The 18,718-nt window shown below is 32.6% G+C and overlaps 2 protein-coding genes and 1 long non-coding RNA gene across 3 annotated transcripts; 1 reads left to right on the forward strand and 2 right to left on the reverse strand.

Annotated features, from left to right (window-relative positions):
* The first annotated feature begins 8 nt into the window (after window positions 1-8).
* LOC125219981 lies at window positions 9-358 on the forward strand. Its single transcript, XR_007176274.1, has 2 exons — window positions 9-61; window positions 227-358. It is a non-coding gene; the product is annotated as an uncharacterized LOC125219981 (long non-coding RNA).
* Window positions 359-2,046: 1,688 nt separating this feature from the next.
* LOC125223685 (ethylene-responsive transcription factor ERF109-like) lies at window positions 2,047-2,888 on the reverse strand. The gene has a single exon (XM_048126939.1). The coding sequence runs from the start codon at window positions 2,854-2,856 to the stop codon at window positions 2,122-2,124; it is 735 nt and encodes a 244-aa protein (XP_047982896.1). The 5' UTR covers window positions 2,857-2,888; the 3' UTR covers window positions 2,047-2,121.
* Window positions 2,889-14,376: 11,488 nt separating this feature from the next.
* Window positions 14,377-17,245, reverse strand: LOC125219729 (abscisic acid 8'-hydroxylase 4). Its single transcript, XM_048121778.1, has 9 exons — window positions 16,911-17,245; window positions 16,507-16,831; window positions 16,149-16,298; window positions 15,811-16,059; window positions 15,634-15,723; window positions 15,346-15,424; window positions 15,113-15,219; window positions 14,823-14,941; window positions 14,377-14,700 (listed from the first exon to the last, which is right to left on the reverse strand). Exons 1-9 carry the CDS (start codon window positions 17,117-17,119, stop codon window positions 14,592-14,594), a joined length of 1,437 nt encoding a protein of 478 aa, XP_047977735.1. The 5' UTR covers window positions 17,120-17,245; the 3' UTR covers window positions 14,377-14,591.
* Window positions 17,246-18,718: the final 1,473 nt, after the last annotated feature.

Genomic DNA, 18,718 nt, shown 5'->3' on the forward strand with positions numbered 1-18,718 from the left:
ATTTAGGTACTTGGTATGCTTCTATTTGCTGCATGGCGATCTTGTGACCTCTGGATTTCATGTAATTTCCAATGGCTTCTATTTTTCTTCAAAAACTATAGGATCAATTATAGTCATTCATTTAGCCATGTTAAGGATTTAACATAGATCAGAAGCACCTTTACACTTTAAACCCTTTGCTTTTCTATATTGTGCTAATTGATCATCCTCTGTTTTTGTTTTGCAGTGGAGTTGCTGGTTATATTGAATCATAAGACAAATAGATTGTTGTAATCTTATTTGAACTGCTACGACTAAGTACATGACATTGATTACATATTTACATGTAAGAAATTGTAATTCATTATTTTAGCTTTCACTACCAACTAGAACAAAAATGTGACTGAGATAATTTGTTCAATATTTTTTCCCAACTGTTTTTCTCCCTCGTGTTAGCAAAAACCTATACATTTGTCGACAACTAGGGTCGCGTTAGGGAGTACTAATTTAGGGATATCACCTTAGATTGGAATATCATCTTAGAGTATTGTTAAAATTAGAATTTAGGGACGCTTTTCTTAAAAGTGTCTCTAATTTGTATTTAGGGACACTTTTTAATAGTGTCTCTAAGTTGATTTTTTAAGGACGCTTTTTAAAAAGCGTCTCAAAATTATTTCACCGACCCTTACATTTTGCGTCCTTATCTTGTTTTGGCACACCACCACTAAGGACGCTTTTTAAAGCGTCGGTGATATATTTAACAACATAAATTAGCGTCCCTAACTTAATAAAAAAAGTGTCTTTAGATGTTATTTTTGTTGTAGTACTATAATTGATTTTTTTTTATATTAAAAGTCAGGCTATAGTACCAACTAATTAAAATGAATAGATTAAAATTTTCTGAAATTTGGTTTGCTAGTTCGAATAAATATTACTCCACAAACATAGCTCTTACTTATCTTTGTTGTTCGTTTAAGGAAGAATCATAAATTAAATAGTACTCCCTCCGTCCGTGAATAGGAGTCTCGTTTTTCAATATTTTAGTCCGTCCGTGAATAAGAGTCTCGGTTCACTTTTACCATAAATGGTAATGGGGTCCCACCTTCCACAAACTCATTTCACTCACATTTCATTTAAAACTAATAGTATACAAGTGGGAACTATTTTTCACCTACTTTTCTTAACATTTCTTAAAACTCGTGACACACTTGGGTTCGTGCACACCCGTTCGACTTCTTCTTCCTTGCTCCTTCTCCCTCAATCAACTGCGGTGTTCCCCAAATTATTTTTGGTTGGTTTGATATAGCCAATGTTCAATCTGGACACAAGAAATTGTTTGCTCCACATGTCTTGATTGAGGGAGTTATTCTTCTAATTTTTCATTAGATGACATGACAGCAAATTTTACCGTTTTGGATTGGCTTACAAGTTACAACAATAGTGCTTGGGAAATCCACCTGCTTTTTGATCACGTGTTAAATGTGGTTACCTTTTTCTATTGAGATCAGCATTTCAGCTCACTCTAATTAAGCACATGATTCGATTAAGTAAGTTAAAGTATTGCCTTTTTGGGAAAACGTGTGAAATTCCGAATATCTTATTCCTAGGAAGAACAAGTCTAATTAAGGCTGACATGTCAGATGGAATATGTATCCATCGTTGTTCGATTGCTACTGCTTGTCCTACTCGTTTTCAACTTTTCAACTTAATTTCACACTTTTAATATCCTAGTTTCAAGATAATGCTGTGCGGTTGAACTTGGAACAGAATAAGCATTTGGAAAAGTTCATATTTTTAACTTCTATTTGAAACTTTAAAAATTGCGTTATTTGAAACATGTTGATGAAATGTTGTTTACGGTTTCAAGTTGACATATTTACTACCTTTTTTAGCTTTTATTTATGTTAATAACCATATTCGTGAAGAGAGATGCGTCCTTGATAGTTTTTATTTGTTGTGTTTTGCATGGTTTATAGGAAATATTTGGCGGTGACAAACTAATTAAATCAATATATATGTATTCATTAATTAAACAATATAAATTTATTCGTTAGAAAGAAAAAAAAATATAGGAAGCGTTTGAATAAAAAAATCTTCAAACCAGCTATCTATTTAAAACTGAATTCTGTATATTGAATATGACTACACGCACTGGACATTCCCGCCATTAGCAGAATCAGAGGAATCGGCATTGTGGAAATCCATCATCACCAGCCACTGCTCCATCTCTTCTTCCCCAATCGTCAAATCCCAAATATTATCACTCTGATTTTTACTGCTCGATCCCGTTTCCCAAATCCCCTGTTTACTACTAATTTTGTTGGGAGGGGCGTCAACCGCCCTCTCCGCTTTCCGCTTGTGCTGAGAGCTCATCGAGCTCTCAGCAGCAGTAGAAGCAGAGGGCCCCGCAGCCGCGGTGTAGTCCGAGAAGGGGAAATTGACCTTGGCCCGCGGCCCGCGGAACTCAATGGCCTTCCTATCATACGCCCGCGCCGCGTCCTCGGCCGTCTCGAACGTCCCCAGCCAGACGCGCACCGCCCTCCGCGGGTCCCGTATCTCCGCCGCCCATTTCCCCCACGGCCGCTGCCGCACTCCCCGGTAGTTCTTCTTCTTCCTCTTCTTCCCCGCCGGCGCCTTCTTCTCCTCATTAAACAAATTACACCCCAAGCACCCTTTAATCCCGCAGAATCCGCACGTCTCCATATCGCCCGGAACAGAGAAGACCCCATCGCCGGAATACAAGTCATTAGCCGCGTTTGAGAGATTCGCCTCTCCTGTGATAACATTCTTCAACGCCGCCACCATTACCGAGGCTTCTTCCTCATAAGAGAGGCGCTGTGGCGGCGCAGACCTGTTTTGCTTGTTTGAAATCTGCATGTATGTGTGAGAATTGTGGGAATGGTTTTGAATGAGGAAAACAAGTCAAAGGGGGAGATGAGTATATATATGTATGTGGTTGATAGTTTTGCCAGCTCACACTCTACTACGCTAGTTTTACACGGACTGGAATGAAACTTCAGATAGAGTATTGTTTTTTTGTTGGCACGTGTGCTCACTTGGCTTCCTTCTAGAGTGTGAACACGCTAATATTGACTCTCTATGTGGACCAACACCTGACCTCATCAATTACGTTTAACTAACTTAGGATAACACTGCTTTCTTCTTTTCACCCAGACTCATTTTCTTTTTTAAGTGTTTTTGTTTTTTTATAATTTTTTTTAATACTGGTTGACTTTATATTTAAAACTACTACTCCCTCCGTTCCATAGTAATGGACACGTTTCTTTTTGACCCGAAGATTAAAAAAAATTGTGTTAGGTGAGTTAAGTAAAGGGAGAATAAATTGGAAAATGAAAAAAGGTGGAGAGATTAATATAGGAAAAAATAAGAGAGAGTAAAATAGATGTGGAAAAATATGTTGACTTTTACTAAAAAAGAAAATGACTCTATTACTATGAAAACGGAGGGAGTATATAAAATAAGTATATTGTTAATGTGAATTCAAATGTTTTAGTTTTTGACTTGTAGCATTACTAATGTTACTATTAAATTTGCCCAATTAAAATCCCAGGTGGTTTCTGATTATTTGAAGCATTTTGGTACGCACATCCAGGTATTATACCATGAAGATCTATTAAAATTTTGTCTTTAATAAACAACTGTACTATCTTCATATTTTCGAAACGGTATCTATTGAAAAAGTGATAACTCATTTATAAAATAGAACGTGCTTTTGATTCATGATTTTATAATTTCACAATTATTTTCAGAATAAAATTTATTAGAAGTAAGAGTACATTAAATATTATAAGATGATAAATATTAGTGAAAAATATTTTTGAAAACAACGTTTACTAAAGCTCCTTCAAGTGTTTTCGATCGAAATTGCAAAATATATATTTGTACTAGTTAATTTGTATCCATACGATAAATCCCTTGCAATTTGTTTAATTGTAACTGAGAAGTCGGTTATAAATTTAATATTGTGGCATCGTAACCTTTGCAAAAAGGAAAGAAAATATATACTCAGGTTAATAGAATGGACTTTTCAAATTAATATTATAAGTACCTGAAATTTAAGACTATTTGAGTTCAGCAATGGTGTAAATGGGCAATATAGAGTTCGGCAATGGTTAGAGTTTAATAGGAGTAATACGATAATTTGGTTATGAATTGTGAATATTTAATTAACATAAACTATAGATCTAATCAATGGGACCACCGTCCAATTTATGTGGCTGTTCGAGAAAGTTTGTGGTGATTGATTTTGCTTTAATTTAAGTTATGTAAATACCGGCGCGTATGCTTTGAATCATGTCATATTTCACAAATGGTTGTATTACTGAAAATATCGTAAAAGTTCACGAAAAGCCATCAATGACTTTATAAAGTTCACTTTGGTCAACATCGATACTCAACATGAATCATGCATGAATTGGTATATTCCCTTTGTCCACTATTAGAAGTTCCGATTTATTTTTAGTCATTTCAATGATAAGGAACCTCTCAATTTGACTATAAATGGTGGATAAACTTTATATTCCACTAGCTCATTCCACATACATTATTTTATTATAAAATTATAACTCCCTCCGTCCAAACCTAAGTGAGACTTATTCCTTTTTTATGCGTCTCAACATAAGTATGCCGTTTCTTTTTTTGGCAACTCACTCATCTCTCCTACTTTATCATTTTATCTCTCCTACTTTATCATTTCTCTTACTTTATTCTTTTCTCTTTTTTTTCTCTTTTTTACTTTATCTATTTTATTCTCTCTTCCTCTTTCTTACTTTACTCTCTTACTTTACAATTAATAATTTAATTCACTAAACACAACTACCTAATTCTTGTGCCAAAATAGAAACTTTTCACTTAAGCAGAGACTGAGGGAGAACTATATTAAAATGGATCCCACTAATCCACTCTCATTTTCTACCACTTTCTTTTATAGTATTATTTCTCATTGGAATCTTCATTGTACTCCCTCTGTCCCATAATATAAGTCACATTTTATGTGAGCAAGGGTTTAAAGAAATGTAAGAATAGTGGGTTGGAAAAGTTAAAGGAATATAGGGTTCATTATTTATATTAGTTTTATAATAGAATGTGAGTGCGAGTTAATGGATTGTGTGACCTACTTACCATTTATGGTAAAAGTGAAATGTGACTCTTATTGTGGGCCAGACCGACATAGCACCATGTGACTTTATTGTGGGACGGATGAAGTATTTTTCAAAAGGGATATTGATCCATAAAATCACAAACTTTAGTCTAAATCTGGTTGATCCTACGAACTTTATTGCTTGTTTTAGACTTTTAGGTGGAGCGGAATTCCGCATGGATTTATTTTAGAATCACTCCAAAAAGCCTCAAATTAATTGGAGTTGGATAACATAGCTTCCAACTTCTCTCACTTCATCCGATATGAGATGCGTTTGTAATCCAACAAAACAAAATATAATGTTTATGATTAAAAATTATGTGAAATATCAGAATTAAAGCCAGAGTTTCTGAATTTAAGTGTCAATATCCTTTCTTATTAAAAAACTAGAATGAATATGGAAAAGTTTAAGAAATGATATCCACTTTTACAATAGTAGATAGTGAGACACTAAAACTTTTACCATAATTGTTTCACCTTTCCAATAATTGTTAATGAAACTCAAAACTTTTGCTTGTAATTGAGTATTTTCTCTCTTTTGAATTATAGGAAATCCTCATAATGAAATTATTGGCTTCAACAAAGAAACCTTTCTACTTTATTTTTACTATTGACACACCCGATAGGAACAAGTGGACCCGCCCGACCCACATTTTCTTGTCGTTAGTCATCTCGAAATACAATACCGCTAAAGTAGTAACTATATTTGGACATTGAATTAGTCTTTCAAGACCATATATTTGGATAAAATCAATGTTATATAATGGGTGTAGGTCCCCCATTTTGAGTTACAAATTGGAATGAAATAAATGTGTTTACACACCCAATAACAAAAACATATCTTGAATTGGTACACAACACTTGCCGGAAATAGTGGTAAGGTAAAATTAGACATGCTATTGACCCACAATTAGTCCAATACATAAACCACACGGAAAATACACGTACCATTACATGATACTCAGATTGTCTTAAGTTATGAAGGAGTATGTAGGTTCGCCCTACATTTCAACATCAACGTCGTACTTCAAGGAAGCTAATTAGCAGCAAGATATTTTCGAAGTGATAATTCCAACATTTCATTTCCCATTAATTTATAAAATACAATGAAGAACTTTTGGTTTAAAATTGTAAGTAAATTATTAATTAACTATTTTAATTTTTTCTCTCCATAATCAAGTGAGACTCATTCTTCACTAACTATACTTTAATTACTGTATTTTTTATTTTTATTTCTCTCTTACTTTACCAATTGTGCATTCAAACACATGTTCTTCAAAATTTTATATTTTTAAGAATCGAAAGAAGTATTAAAATATCAAAAGCCTTTTAATTAAGTAAGATTAAAACGACAAAGTAAAATATTTACTTTGCGGCCCAAGCCACCCTTAAGTGTCGTTCGCCCGAGGTGATTTTGGCGGAGCCCCGTACACCCCCTAGACACGTTCTTATATCTAGTCGTCAAATTCTGGATCAATGCAAGAACATATAAGTGTTAGCGAAGGAAGCTTTGGATACGCACAATTACAAATCCATGAAGACGTAATTTGTAGGATTTGTGCTACCAAATGTGAGGTCCATGATTGCACGAAAGACCAAATTCAATAGAAATTTCTAAAACTGGAGATACAGAGTACTCCCTTCGTCCCATAATAGGTGTCACTCTTGTTGTGGCCACGGTTTTAAGCAAAGTAAAGAATAGTGGATTAGAAAAGTTAGTGAAATATGAGGCCACTTTTTTATAATAAAATGTGAGTGAAGTAAGTTAGTGGAGTGTGAGACCTACTTACTATTTATGGTAAAAAGTAAAATATGATTTTTATTATGGAATAAATCAAAATGACGAAATATGGCTGTTACTGTGGGACAAGGAGTATAATACAATTCCATGTAAAACCTCCCTTACTAGGAGTATAATTGTAAACTCATCAATATAAGGAGAGTTTCATTGGGCCAAAATGAAAAATCTTGTTTCAGACCCATATAATTTTTGCAATTGGGTACGACTCTAACCCATTTGGATAACCAATTTGGGTACGAACTACTGGATATCACGTCATTTTTTTCAATCAAGCGCAACTTATTCAAATTCTCAGCATTAATTATAGTAGTAGTAAATTTTAAGTAGTTATTTGTATTTTATCCTATTTTGCAGTTATAGTCTTATACTAGAAGATTTATGTGGAAAAGGAATTCGACGCAATGACATCATTTTATTTATCACCGATTTCTTGCATATCCATTTGAGCACAATCATTTACCAGAATCCATTATGTTCAAAAGATCAGATGTAATTAATTATTAAATAATTTATTGAATGCTCTCAAAGTTGATATACAAAATCAAAAAGTGACGCAAGTTTTGTAATGTATACACACCAAAACATTACTATAATTTGCTTTAGTAGGAACATTAAATTCAAAACTCAAAATCTCATTTTAGGAGGCTTAACTTTTTCCAACCTTATTCTGGCCCATAAAATAAAGTACAGTGTGTTTCTTTGGTCTATACCAGCCCGATAATTGTTTGGGCCTATATTGACAAACCAGCCCAGCTTGATGATTCGAGTCCGAATATGAGTAACTCTCTTTGAATATATTTACATATTTCCAATAAAAAAACATTTAGAACCAAAATTAGTGACCAATATTATAAAAATAATTCATAAATAATAGCAAATAAAAATGAATCAGTCTATTAACAAATACATATTCCATCCAAAATTATTATAGAAAAGAATAGCAGGCAAACACAAAAAAACAGAAGCTAATAGAGCACCACACTGTGTCTGTCGTTATCTATCAACCTCATCAACCATAAATAAGTGGTCTCACAACAGCTCTAAGTTGAACGAGAAATTTCAAGCAAAACGCACGCCAAAACACTCCTCAACCAAACAAATTAAAATTAAGGAAAAAAAAAATCAGAAAAGGCAAAACACAAGATCGATCTCATTTATGCTCCTTCAACAAGGAAGAAACAAATCATATTGTTGTTTTGCAGTGGTAATTAATAAGAGAGGGTTACATGACATTGATATTTTATGTAATCAAATGAAATTTAGTCAACAGAAAAGTCGTTATATGCTGACTTTAATAATGATTAATCATGTAAATTATGTAATCAAATGAAATTTTGCCACACTAGTTTTTCAGTCACTCAAAATCATGTATTTTTCGCAAAATAATTGGCATTGTTACATAATTTAACGTACTTTATAAAAATATCAAGTATAGTGTCCGACCAGCTCATATTTCAGATTCTACATATCCTGGGACAGTATAAATTATTTAGCGTAGTAAAAGAATATAGCAAAATGAGACATGTATAGAGGAAGAAAATTCATGAATTTTGATATATTTGTATTTTTTTAAATAAAATAATTGTCCAAAATACACTAAAAATGGTTGAGGATATTTTTTAATTAACACAATTAAGAAAATTCTAATTTTTGTTTATAATTAAATATACCATGTCCAACCAAACCTTTAAACACATCATCATAATCGATTTCCAACTAAAATTAGAGGACGCAAATAGAAATGTCTTAGACTCTTATTAAAACAAAAGAATAATATTGTGTTTTTATTTTTATGTTCGGTTATGGGACACAAATGGAAATGTCATAGACTCCGTTTAATTTTACTCAATGTTGGGATGATTTCTTTTGCCTTCCTAAATTGTGGTTATTTTAAAAAATGTCATAGTAACTGTGTCTTTATTTTTATTTCGATTAGTTTTTTTTTATATATTAATATGTATTTCATAATATTTTAATATCATATACTCGTAATTAAGTGACGCTCAATGAAAACGTTACATATCTGATCATGACTTTCTAGCCCCATAATGTCATCTAATTCACTAATTATCACGACTTTTGATTTTCTTTATAATTCCAAAATTTGACTTTTGAAGCGCATCGAGAAACACTACTATAGTCCTCTCCTTCGCAAGCACACCCAAAACTTTCATTTTTAATAACTAAACTTATTACTTTTACTCTGAACAACTCTTTTTAAAAATAAATATATCAATTTAGCATTTTTTATAAATGCTAAATTCAAGTATAATCGAGAGATTTGAGGGTGGTAAATGAAGATTAAGACAAAACATCATCCATGGCACGAAACATGTAGACAGTTCTAGAAAATAATAGGGGTATAATTTCCTTATATAGAAACCAGATTAGTACAGAATTATTCCTAAAATTCTTGTAAATCTTAATCGTGTTCATTGCCCAATTTAGTGATCACCTCCCTCTCTCATCAAATCACTGTAAGTGGCCTTATTATGCTACTATTATTTAATTTGTCTTAAACATATATAATGCTAATCACTAATTATTTCTTTAGAAATTAGTCAATTTGTTTGAGTAAAATCTTAGTTTGTTCGACTTATCTTGATTTTATTAAATGTGGACAGTTTAGTACTTGCCTTTGTCATTGTCACTTGGCTGGTATGTTAGGTTTTGTTATTTTCATGTCACTATAGCTAAACCGACTTGATTTTGATGGTTGCTGTGTTAACTAAATCAAATTAAAAAAAAAAAGACGCTAAGCAATATAATTGGTCTAGCTGCAAGGCGATTAAATGATTTCTTTTTCTCCAGGTATAATATTTCATGTTTAATCAGTAGTTTAGAACTTAATTACGAAAAGGAAAAAGATCGAGAATTAAAAAAATTGTTAGTAATTTGTGTTGATGTACGTACCATACATGTTATAGGAATTAGTCCTATAATTAGTTAAATGAAATGGAATAATTGAAATTAAAGTACTACTATATCATAGTACAATATAGTGAAAAAAAAAGAGTTCCTAAGTTGAGAGAAAATAATCTTAATCTTTGCTTTTTTAGAATGCCTTTATTTGTGTTCCTTAATTTTAGTTCAGACACTAACAATAAAGACATTTTATACAGCGTTGGTAGTATTAGAAACACAAATTAACGTCCTTAATAGCATTAAAAAGTGTCCTCCGATTCTTTTTTTGTAGTGACAAATATTCTAGTGCTTTCTGGACGTTATAGTACAATTTAGTTACATTTTGCAAAATATCATAAACTTGTACTTGCTCGAAACGTGGGCACATATCATTTGTTACATAAATTCTGCACCTTTTTGTGATTGTCTTTGTTTGCCTAACAACATAGATGTTAATGCTTAGGTGATATATATAGCTGATAGAATAATTAATTAGAGTGAAATAATATTTGATACATATTAGTTAATTCAAAATGAGTAACTATTAATTCTTCAAACGTCAACTATATATACACACATATAATATTTAATAAATTTATCATAGTATTTGCATTTATTTGTGTATCATCTTTAATTTTTCTAATGGGAATTTCTCAACTATATAAAGGATTCACTATGATTTCATGTCCAAATATATAACGACATTACATGTTATATGTGACACATGTCATGCGTAACCCATGCATCCTAACTTCTTTTAAATGTACTTTTTGTATATTTGTGAAGATCAATCGTTAATTCGAATCGTTAATTCGAGATGAATTATCAAAATTTAGAAAATTAATCAAATATCCAATCTTACACCACCACATCATTTCGAATTGCATTGTTTTATAGGGATGTCAATTCAACCCGAAACTCGTGGGCCGGCTCGAACAACCCGGTAATATGAGCGGGTTAGGGCTGTAATTTTATTACCCGAATACAAAACGGGCTAAACGGGTTGGCCGGAATGGGTTGACGGGTTAAACAGGTTGGCCCGATGGGTTGTGAGTTTTTTATAAAATATTAAGTTTTAGGGATTTTTTATATTTTTGAATTCTCAATCTTCATTCTACACAATCATTAGTCTTATTCAATCTTCATTCTACACTTTTCCACTCGATCCCACAATATCAACTTTCAAGTTCCATCTCAACTCATTATTGCATCGTCCCATCATCTGCCACTAGTGTCTTACCGCTACCAAAGTCAATCAAGACAAAATTAAGAAAATTTTAATAATGATTCATGTAAGATATGACTTTTAATTTTCATAAAGAATTAGTTACGAACAATGCCATAATAAATACACGAACACAAGCTTTAATTTATATTGTAGTTGATCGAGATGAAAGGCTTCTTTTCAAGTATTATTGGACAAAACTATGAAAATTTGAAGATTTTATATGATACTAAACTAAAAAGAAAAAAATATCTAAAATTTAAAATTATTTTATAGAAGAAAATTTTGATACAAGAGATTATTTTCGAAAGCTTTTAGGCCCGAATAGCCCGATGGGTTAGCCCAAAACCCGACGGGTTAGGGTTAGGATTTAAAATTATGACCCGAAAAATCCATAACCCGAATGGCCCGCACCCAAATAGCCTGGCGACCCGAGTGGGCTGGCCCGAATCCGAACGGGTTAGCCCGATTGACATCTCTAATGTTTTATGATGTTTGACTTGATTTGGACACCTTGAAATTCTCAGTAATATGCTCCATCCGTTCCACTAAGTCTATAAGCGAGAGGAGACGCTTTTCTTAAGCACTCGTTTGGGAAAATTATATTGTGTATTTGTGTTTAATAATTAAAGTCTCTTTTCACTTAAACTAAGTAAATTTTTTTTTTCAAAATGAGTGTTTAATTTATGATGGGACGGAGCTGAGTAGTAAACTACAGTACTATTTAATTTTTTTAACTAGTCATAGAGATATAATCTCATCTTTAATTCAATGATATTTCAGTGATCATGATTTGAAAATTTGAATGATCTCAAATAATTCTTTCGAAGCCGTTAAAGAAAAATAGGTTCGGAATTCTTTTATATAAATAGATAATGTTTTTACATATTTTTATAGGAATTTTAGAACCATAAAAAGGATTTACTTAGATTTCATGTCTAAATATATAACATGCTATTTGAACACATGTCATGCGTAACTAATGCATCTTAACTTCTTTTTAATGTACTTTTTGTATATTGGTGAAGATTGATCGTTAATTCGAGAGAATGTATCATATTTGTACAAAATGTCCAATCTTACACTACATCAATCTATGATGTCTGCCCTTGATTTGGACACCCTCAAATTCTCAATAGTTCTATTTACATTTTTTAATTGTACTGAAAACAGTGATCATTTAGTAATAATGATTTTAAAGTTTGAATGATCTAAAATAATTCTTTCATATGTTCGGAATTCGTTCATATAAGTAGATAGTACTAATATTTAACATATACGTAATCTTTTAGAAATTTTAGATACCCAAAATTTTCAAATTTAATTATGTAATTAAGTATCAAACATTTGCAAAAACGATCATTCTAATTAACCTATGAGGCGTGGTTGAGTGATATAGATTCATCCACCAATATATATTATAGGGGGTTGATCTTGACTTTGGGTATGATTACTTTAAATCCTCATAGGAGTACTAATTATCACACCTTCTGACCTATGATTTTGAACAAAAACCGGCCATGTATGAATTTTTAAAAACAATTTTTAATTGAACTAATTTAAAATTCATATAAAAGTAGGCATGATGCATGGCCATTCAAATTGGGAAAGAAATCAGGAGATATTTTCATGGAGCCATAGATACTAGCTCGTTTTTATCTAATCTATCACTTTATATTTTTATTGCCATTAATGATACTGGCACTGTTATATAGTTTTCAAAATAAAACGAAGTGAAATGATTTAATGTGGGTTCGAAACATCACGTGGTGGCGGTGGATGTACATAGGCTCCTAAAAATCAACACGAAAATGGTGGTCACAATTTGCAATACCTATTTTGTGGGACTCACCTATACTTTCTGCATTTACTCAAAATAAACTTCCCTTGGACCCAAGGCACTTCTCTCTTTTTTTTTTCACATCAACCCAATTTTTAACCAACTCAATGATTGCTATGGTTTCTTGGTTAACCGTGAACCGGTTTGTTATGGCTTTTGAATCGAAACCAACATTCACGGTTTGAATTGGAACCATTATAATAGGTTATACAGTTCGATTTTAGTTTCAACTTTTATTTTTGTGTTGTGAACCCATAGTAAAACCGCAGAAAATCATAAATTCGAGGCAAAATCAGATAAATCGGATAAAACTATTGAATGTTCAAATTGGTAGTACTACATATTTTTCTATTTTATGATTGATGATGATTTTTTGGTGACGTGCATGTGATGTGAAGTAAATTATTATAATCGGTACAATATGATTTATTCATTGCTTGAATAATTAATAACGTAAACTGTGATTTCTCCATGCTCACATAATTAACAACAGTAATTTCGTATTGTAGAGAACACTCATCTTATCTATGTTTAAGGCAATGTTAAACTATAATTTTCATTACACAACATACTAGTAATATTTAAACAAACAGCTGTCAAACCCTACTCCTAAACCCATTAGTATCCATCTAGGCCTAAAAATATACCCCCCTTAATTTCGTCAATCTGGATCAAGCTCATGAATTAACAATTTAACAATACTACTTTGAATTTCGTTGAAAATATAGGTTGTGAAATTGTGTTTTGTGTTTTTCATATCGATTATATTTAAAGGTGAGTTTGGATCACATAATATTAATTTGGATCACCCACATAGATATATACTTTTGGGCGTTTGACGATAAATATATCATATACCTATGATGCAACTTTTTTTTTTATATATAAATAAAAGGCTCAAACCAGAAAATGTTGAGCAAGAGTTCAATAACAACACCCTAACAAAAGTACAAACCAACCAAAACCATGAAAAAAACCAAGTACCAAAATTAAACCAAAAGCAAAAACAGGCATACAACCACGCCCAAGACTCACACCACAAGCAACTAACCACCAAGCAAGCAAGGTTAACAAAGCTTTACAACAAACCAAGGGCCAGACAAACCTCTTTAGAGGTCTTTGATTGCAACCTTAGCCTTATGCTTGATGTCAGTCCATCTTCTAACCCGACTCAACTCCTCATATATTTGCTCCGATACAAAGGGAAACTCTGGACACCATCCTCTAGCCCATGAACCTAGCGTCCACAGTAAGAGTCTCTTAATTCTCAGTTTACCAACAGACAATCTTCTCAAAAACAATTTTGTTCCTAAGCCACCAAATAGACCATGCTGTCACACGACTTGAAGGAGTTTAATTCGAATTTTGTTTGGATGTATGTACATGTTGTTTTATTGCATAAGTAACGCGAACTCACGAGCTTCGTACAAAATTCAATATAATCCATGACATAACTCGACTTGTGCTAAAAAAATTAATCCTTATGATATTCTAATTATTTTCACATTAATATCGCGTAAAAATAATAAGTACAAGACCCCATTATCATAATAATACATTAATATTGAACCCTTAGTGAATTCTAAAAAAATAAACAGGGTTCTGGGGTACATAGATGGGTAACACATTTAATTTGTTAGGTGCTATCTTTTGTACTTGCCTAAATTCTAACTTCTAAATCTTAATTTTCTTGAGTATTGGGCTCCCTCCAAAATCTGGCCCGAAGCCCGTTATGAGGAACCGGAAACGGGCTATATTCCACCATATCTTGTGGGCCCACCACTTCCCACCTGCACTCAAAAAATAAGTTAAATTAGATAATTTATACACATTTTACTTTTGTAATATTCTTTGAATTATAGTAGAAAAGTTAAACATGGTATAAAACAAATTGAATTGAAATTTATCTTACCTCAATTCGTTGACCAGATGATGAATCAAAATCAAGATTTCAAGCTTTGCCAGCTCATTTCCCGGACAGGAGTGGGCCCCGGTGCCAAATGGCAGAAATGTATTGGGTTTCGGAGCAACCTGCATCCCATGTCCACCACAAGAAAGTTTTAATAAAATTCCACCTCAAATAATTAAAAGAAAAGGACTTCCACATTTATGTCACTCATCTAGAACCGTATGGAATTTTTGTCGACAAACATATATATAAAAATTATTTTGCTATTTTAAATGGAGTATCAATTTTCATACCTCAAATCTACAAGGGTCAAAATTTTGTGGTTCATCGAAAAATTCAGGATTGTGATGAATATTTCTGAATAATGGCATCACCTTCCACCCTTTTGGAATTAGATAACCTGCCAAAACAAATCGTCACTATTATTCTTCGAAACATCCTCATATTTGTAACCCCACAAAAATTAATTATACAAAAACAAAATACAAAAAAACAAGAAAAAAAAAATATTCCAATAAAATCTTACCATTATACACTACATCAACCACAGCCTCCCTAAAAGTAAAAGACACAATGCTTGCCATCCTTAAGCTCTCCAATATCACCTATAAAAGTAAATATTAGATAAATCTGTATCATCAAATCAATCATTATCATTCACTAAACATACATGCATGTCTGATCATGCATCAGAATAAATTCTCATTTCATTTTTTTTGGTAAGTGGGCCCCAGATTCTACTAAATCATCTCACTAGGGAGTATCGTATATGTACGGAGAGGCACTATACATTATATATATAATATAATTATACCTTATATGTAAGTGGCATACTTCTTGTTTGAGTCCATGTCAAGCCCTTGTTGCCCTTTTCATTTGCCAGATAGATTTCTTTCTGTTCAGACTGTGCATAGAGATATTAAGACAACATTAGTAACTAGAAGATACTAGAAGTTAGGAACCTTAATTAATTACAGAAATAGTAATACACCTTAACAGCTTGTAATAGTTTGGGATGGTCGGTTAGGTATTTGACAATCCATGTTAATGCACTTGCGGTTGTGTCCTGAGCTGCAAACAGTATTCCGATGATGTTGTCTGCGATCTGGTCGTCGCTTAGCGTCTCCCCATCCTCGTTCTTGAAGTTGAGAAGATGTCCCAACAAGTCATTGTCTAACAACTTCTTCTCCTTCCTCTCGCTTATTATCTCCTCTAGTATTTGGCTCAGTCTCCTTCTTGCCTTTGCTCATCATTTTCTTAGTTAGTTGAACCATTTATGGAAGTAATATTGCATATTTTTGTGTTGTTTTAAAGTGTGTTTTTTCTTACCATCAAAGCCTTGTGATAGGCTGTTCCAGGTAGGTTTGTGGGGAAGGAGTTGTAGCCTTTGTCCACTATGCAATAGTTCTTCTTCAACTCTTCTTTCTTCTCTCTCTCCAACTCCCCGAAGATCGCTAAAATCCCCACTTCAAATGAGAACTACAAAAAGGGTTGTTTGTTACTGTCAGCAGTGGCGGAGCCAGAAAATTATTTTAATTAGCACAACAAAAATATGTATAAGGGGAAATAAAAAAAAAATAACTCCAGTAGTTTCTTGAAAACTTACTCTTCAGATATAATTAAGACGCGTGCATGGAAAAAAGAAAGAAAGAAAAAAAGAAAAAGGAAAGAGTATATATATATGTACCTTTTTCATTTGTTGGAAGGTGTTGATGGGGTGTGGAGTAGAAGCCCAAGAATCGATTGTGGAGATGGCTAAGGCTTGAATCCCAGGAATGAATCTCTTGATGGATTGAGGGGAAAGAGAGTTGACAACAAGCCTTCTAATTTGGGAATGGTATTGGCCTTGGTGGAAGAAGAGGGCGGAGGGGCCGATCATCTTCTCCTTGCTCTTCGGGTAGGTAGGCTTGAACAAATCAGCGCTCGTCACCAACACGAATCGTGCTGCTTCCGGCCCACCAAGCATCACGCACGGGCACCCCAATATGTGTGTTTTGAATATCTCCCCATACCTATAGTTAATTATCATGTTATAGAAAGAAAGAGGAAAAATAGAAAGAGAGATATGTATATTTCTATATATAGTTGTACCTTTTTTGCTTGTCGGAGAAGAAGATGTTGGGGTCTTTGTAGTATAATTGAAGTGTTTCTCCGAGGTAAGGCCATCCCATTGAGCCTGGAGGTAGTTTTGGTGTCAATTTGTGCTTCTTGGTGTGTTTTTTGGAGAAGATGTAATACAATAGAGTGGCTAGAAAGAGTAGGATGTAGATGATTGTGGGAGGGGATTTGTCCATTTGCATCAAGATTATGAGGCTTCTTTCTTAATAAATCACTTGTTAAGGGGGACGGAGCTAGGATTTTGACGATGGACGGGAGAAGTTAAATTGTTTTGTGTGCGCGTGGGGCGGGGCTTTCTCTCTCTACTCTCTAAATGCAACCTTGGGAATGAGTGGGGAGTTTGGTTTGTTTTTATAGGCACAATGAGGGGGAGGGGGTTGATAGTGATTGATCATCTTCTTGAGTTAGGGAGTTTAATTACCCAAACCTTAGGGGAGGTCTTTCACCCACCATTTTTGTGGTAGGATTCATGCATATCAATGTTGATGTGGACCACTTTTACTTTATAAGGTCGGAGTTTCGTTTTTTATAGAGTCGTGTCTCATTGAGATAGTAACTTTTATTCGATGACTCATACATTATATAGAAGAGATAGGTAGTGTTTAATTTTACGTATTAGATATAATTGAGCTTTATTAATGTAGTTTAATCACATAGATATGTTAGTTAGTTAATCTCGGAATGATATTATGTATGTATAATTAGTCTTAACTCGTGAGTTTTGACGTTTCACACAGTGGTAAAATAAATATTTATTTTTTACAAGTCTTTGATTATAAATCTTTGGTTGAATGTATAATTTGATATTATCTCCATCAAATATTTATATGATTGTAAAACTAGATATATACGAGAGTGGAATTGAATCAATTGAAGATAAATGAAATCCATGGGATGGTGACGGGAGGTCAATCAAATATATAGTGTGAGTAATAAATTTAATTATAGAAGAGGGATTAATTTGATAATTTTGTATCTAGTCTTGAATAATCTAGAGTCATAATTTTGAATTTCATCGTGTGTGTCTATATATGCATGGTGGAGTTTGACTTTTAATAGTACTATTAAATTAAATGACGGTTACTATAGTCGCCTCATTCAAAAAGTTTTCCGGTTTCTTCTTAGAATTCAATATGTCGATTCATGTCAAAAGAGTTTTAGTGAACTACAAAAATAGTTCCCGGACTATGTGTTTATCTCGCTAATAAACTCTGGACTTTAAAAATATTCCCAGATAACCCTAGATTAAGCGTTTATCCCGAAAATGGTCATTTTTCACTTTTTCGTGATGAAAATACCCTTTTAGGGATTTTGGGGGGTTTGGGCAATTTGGTCTTTTTACATTTTAAATCTGATATTATTTCAGTTATGTACTAAATCTGATATTATTTCAAAATTATCATTCTTCTTCCCTTTTGGCATCCTTCACTTTGTTTCTTTATTTCAATATTAGATTTAATTTTATAAAATTTAATTTTAAAATTTAATTTTTAAATATCAATAAATATTTTTAATTATTAAAATTACTATTAAATAATAAATTAATAGTTTTAATCAATATTTGATAGTGTCTAATATTTAATCAATATGGTACGACGCCACCTTAGTTTTAATCAATATTTAGTAGTTTTAATCATAAATAGATCATATAACACGATTTAGTCAACTTCATAATATTTTTAGTCAAATTCTCCTATACATTAGATGCATATTTATTTCGGAATAAATCGTGTTATATGATCTATTTATGATTAAAATTATTAAATATTGATTAAATCTAA

This window comes from Salvia hispanica, chromosome 4 (assembly GCF_023119035.1).
Source record: "Salvia hispanica cultivar TCC Black 2014 chromosome 4, UniMelb_Shisp_WGS_1.0, whole genome shotgun sequence".
NCBI lineage: Eukaryota > Viridiplantae > Streptophyta > Magnoliopsida > Lamiales > Lamiaceae > Salvia > Salvia hispanica.

Bases quoted from the DNA above. Each gene is read 5' to 3' on its own strand.
- LOC125223685 (XM_048126939.1), bottom strand. From the start codon at position 2,856: ATGCAGATTTCAAACAAGCAAAACAGGTCTGCGCCGCCACAGCGCCTC.
- LOC125219729 (XM_048121778.1), bottom strand. From the start codon at position 17,119: ATGCAAATGGACAAATCCCCTCCCACAATCATCTACATCCTACTCTTT. The intron at 16,299-16,506 runs GTACATATATAT...CCCTTTTTGTAG, and splicing joins CCTTCCAACAAATGAAAAAG to TTCTCATTTGAAGTGGGGAT. The intron at 15,724-15,810 runs GTGTATTACTAT...CTCTATGCACAG, and splicing joins AACTATTACAAGCTGTTAAG to TCTGAACAGAAAGAAATCTA.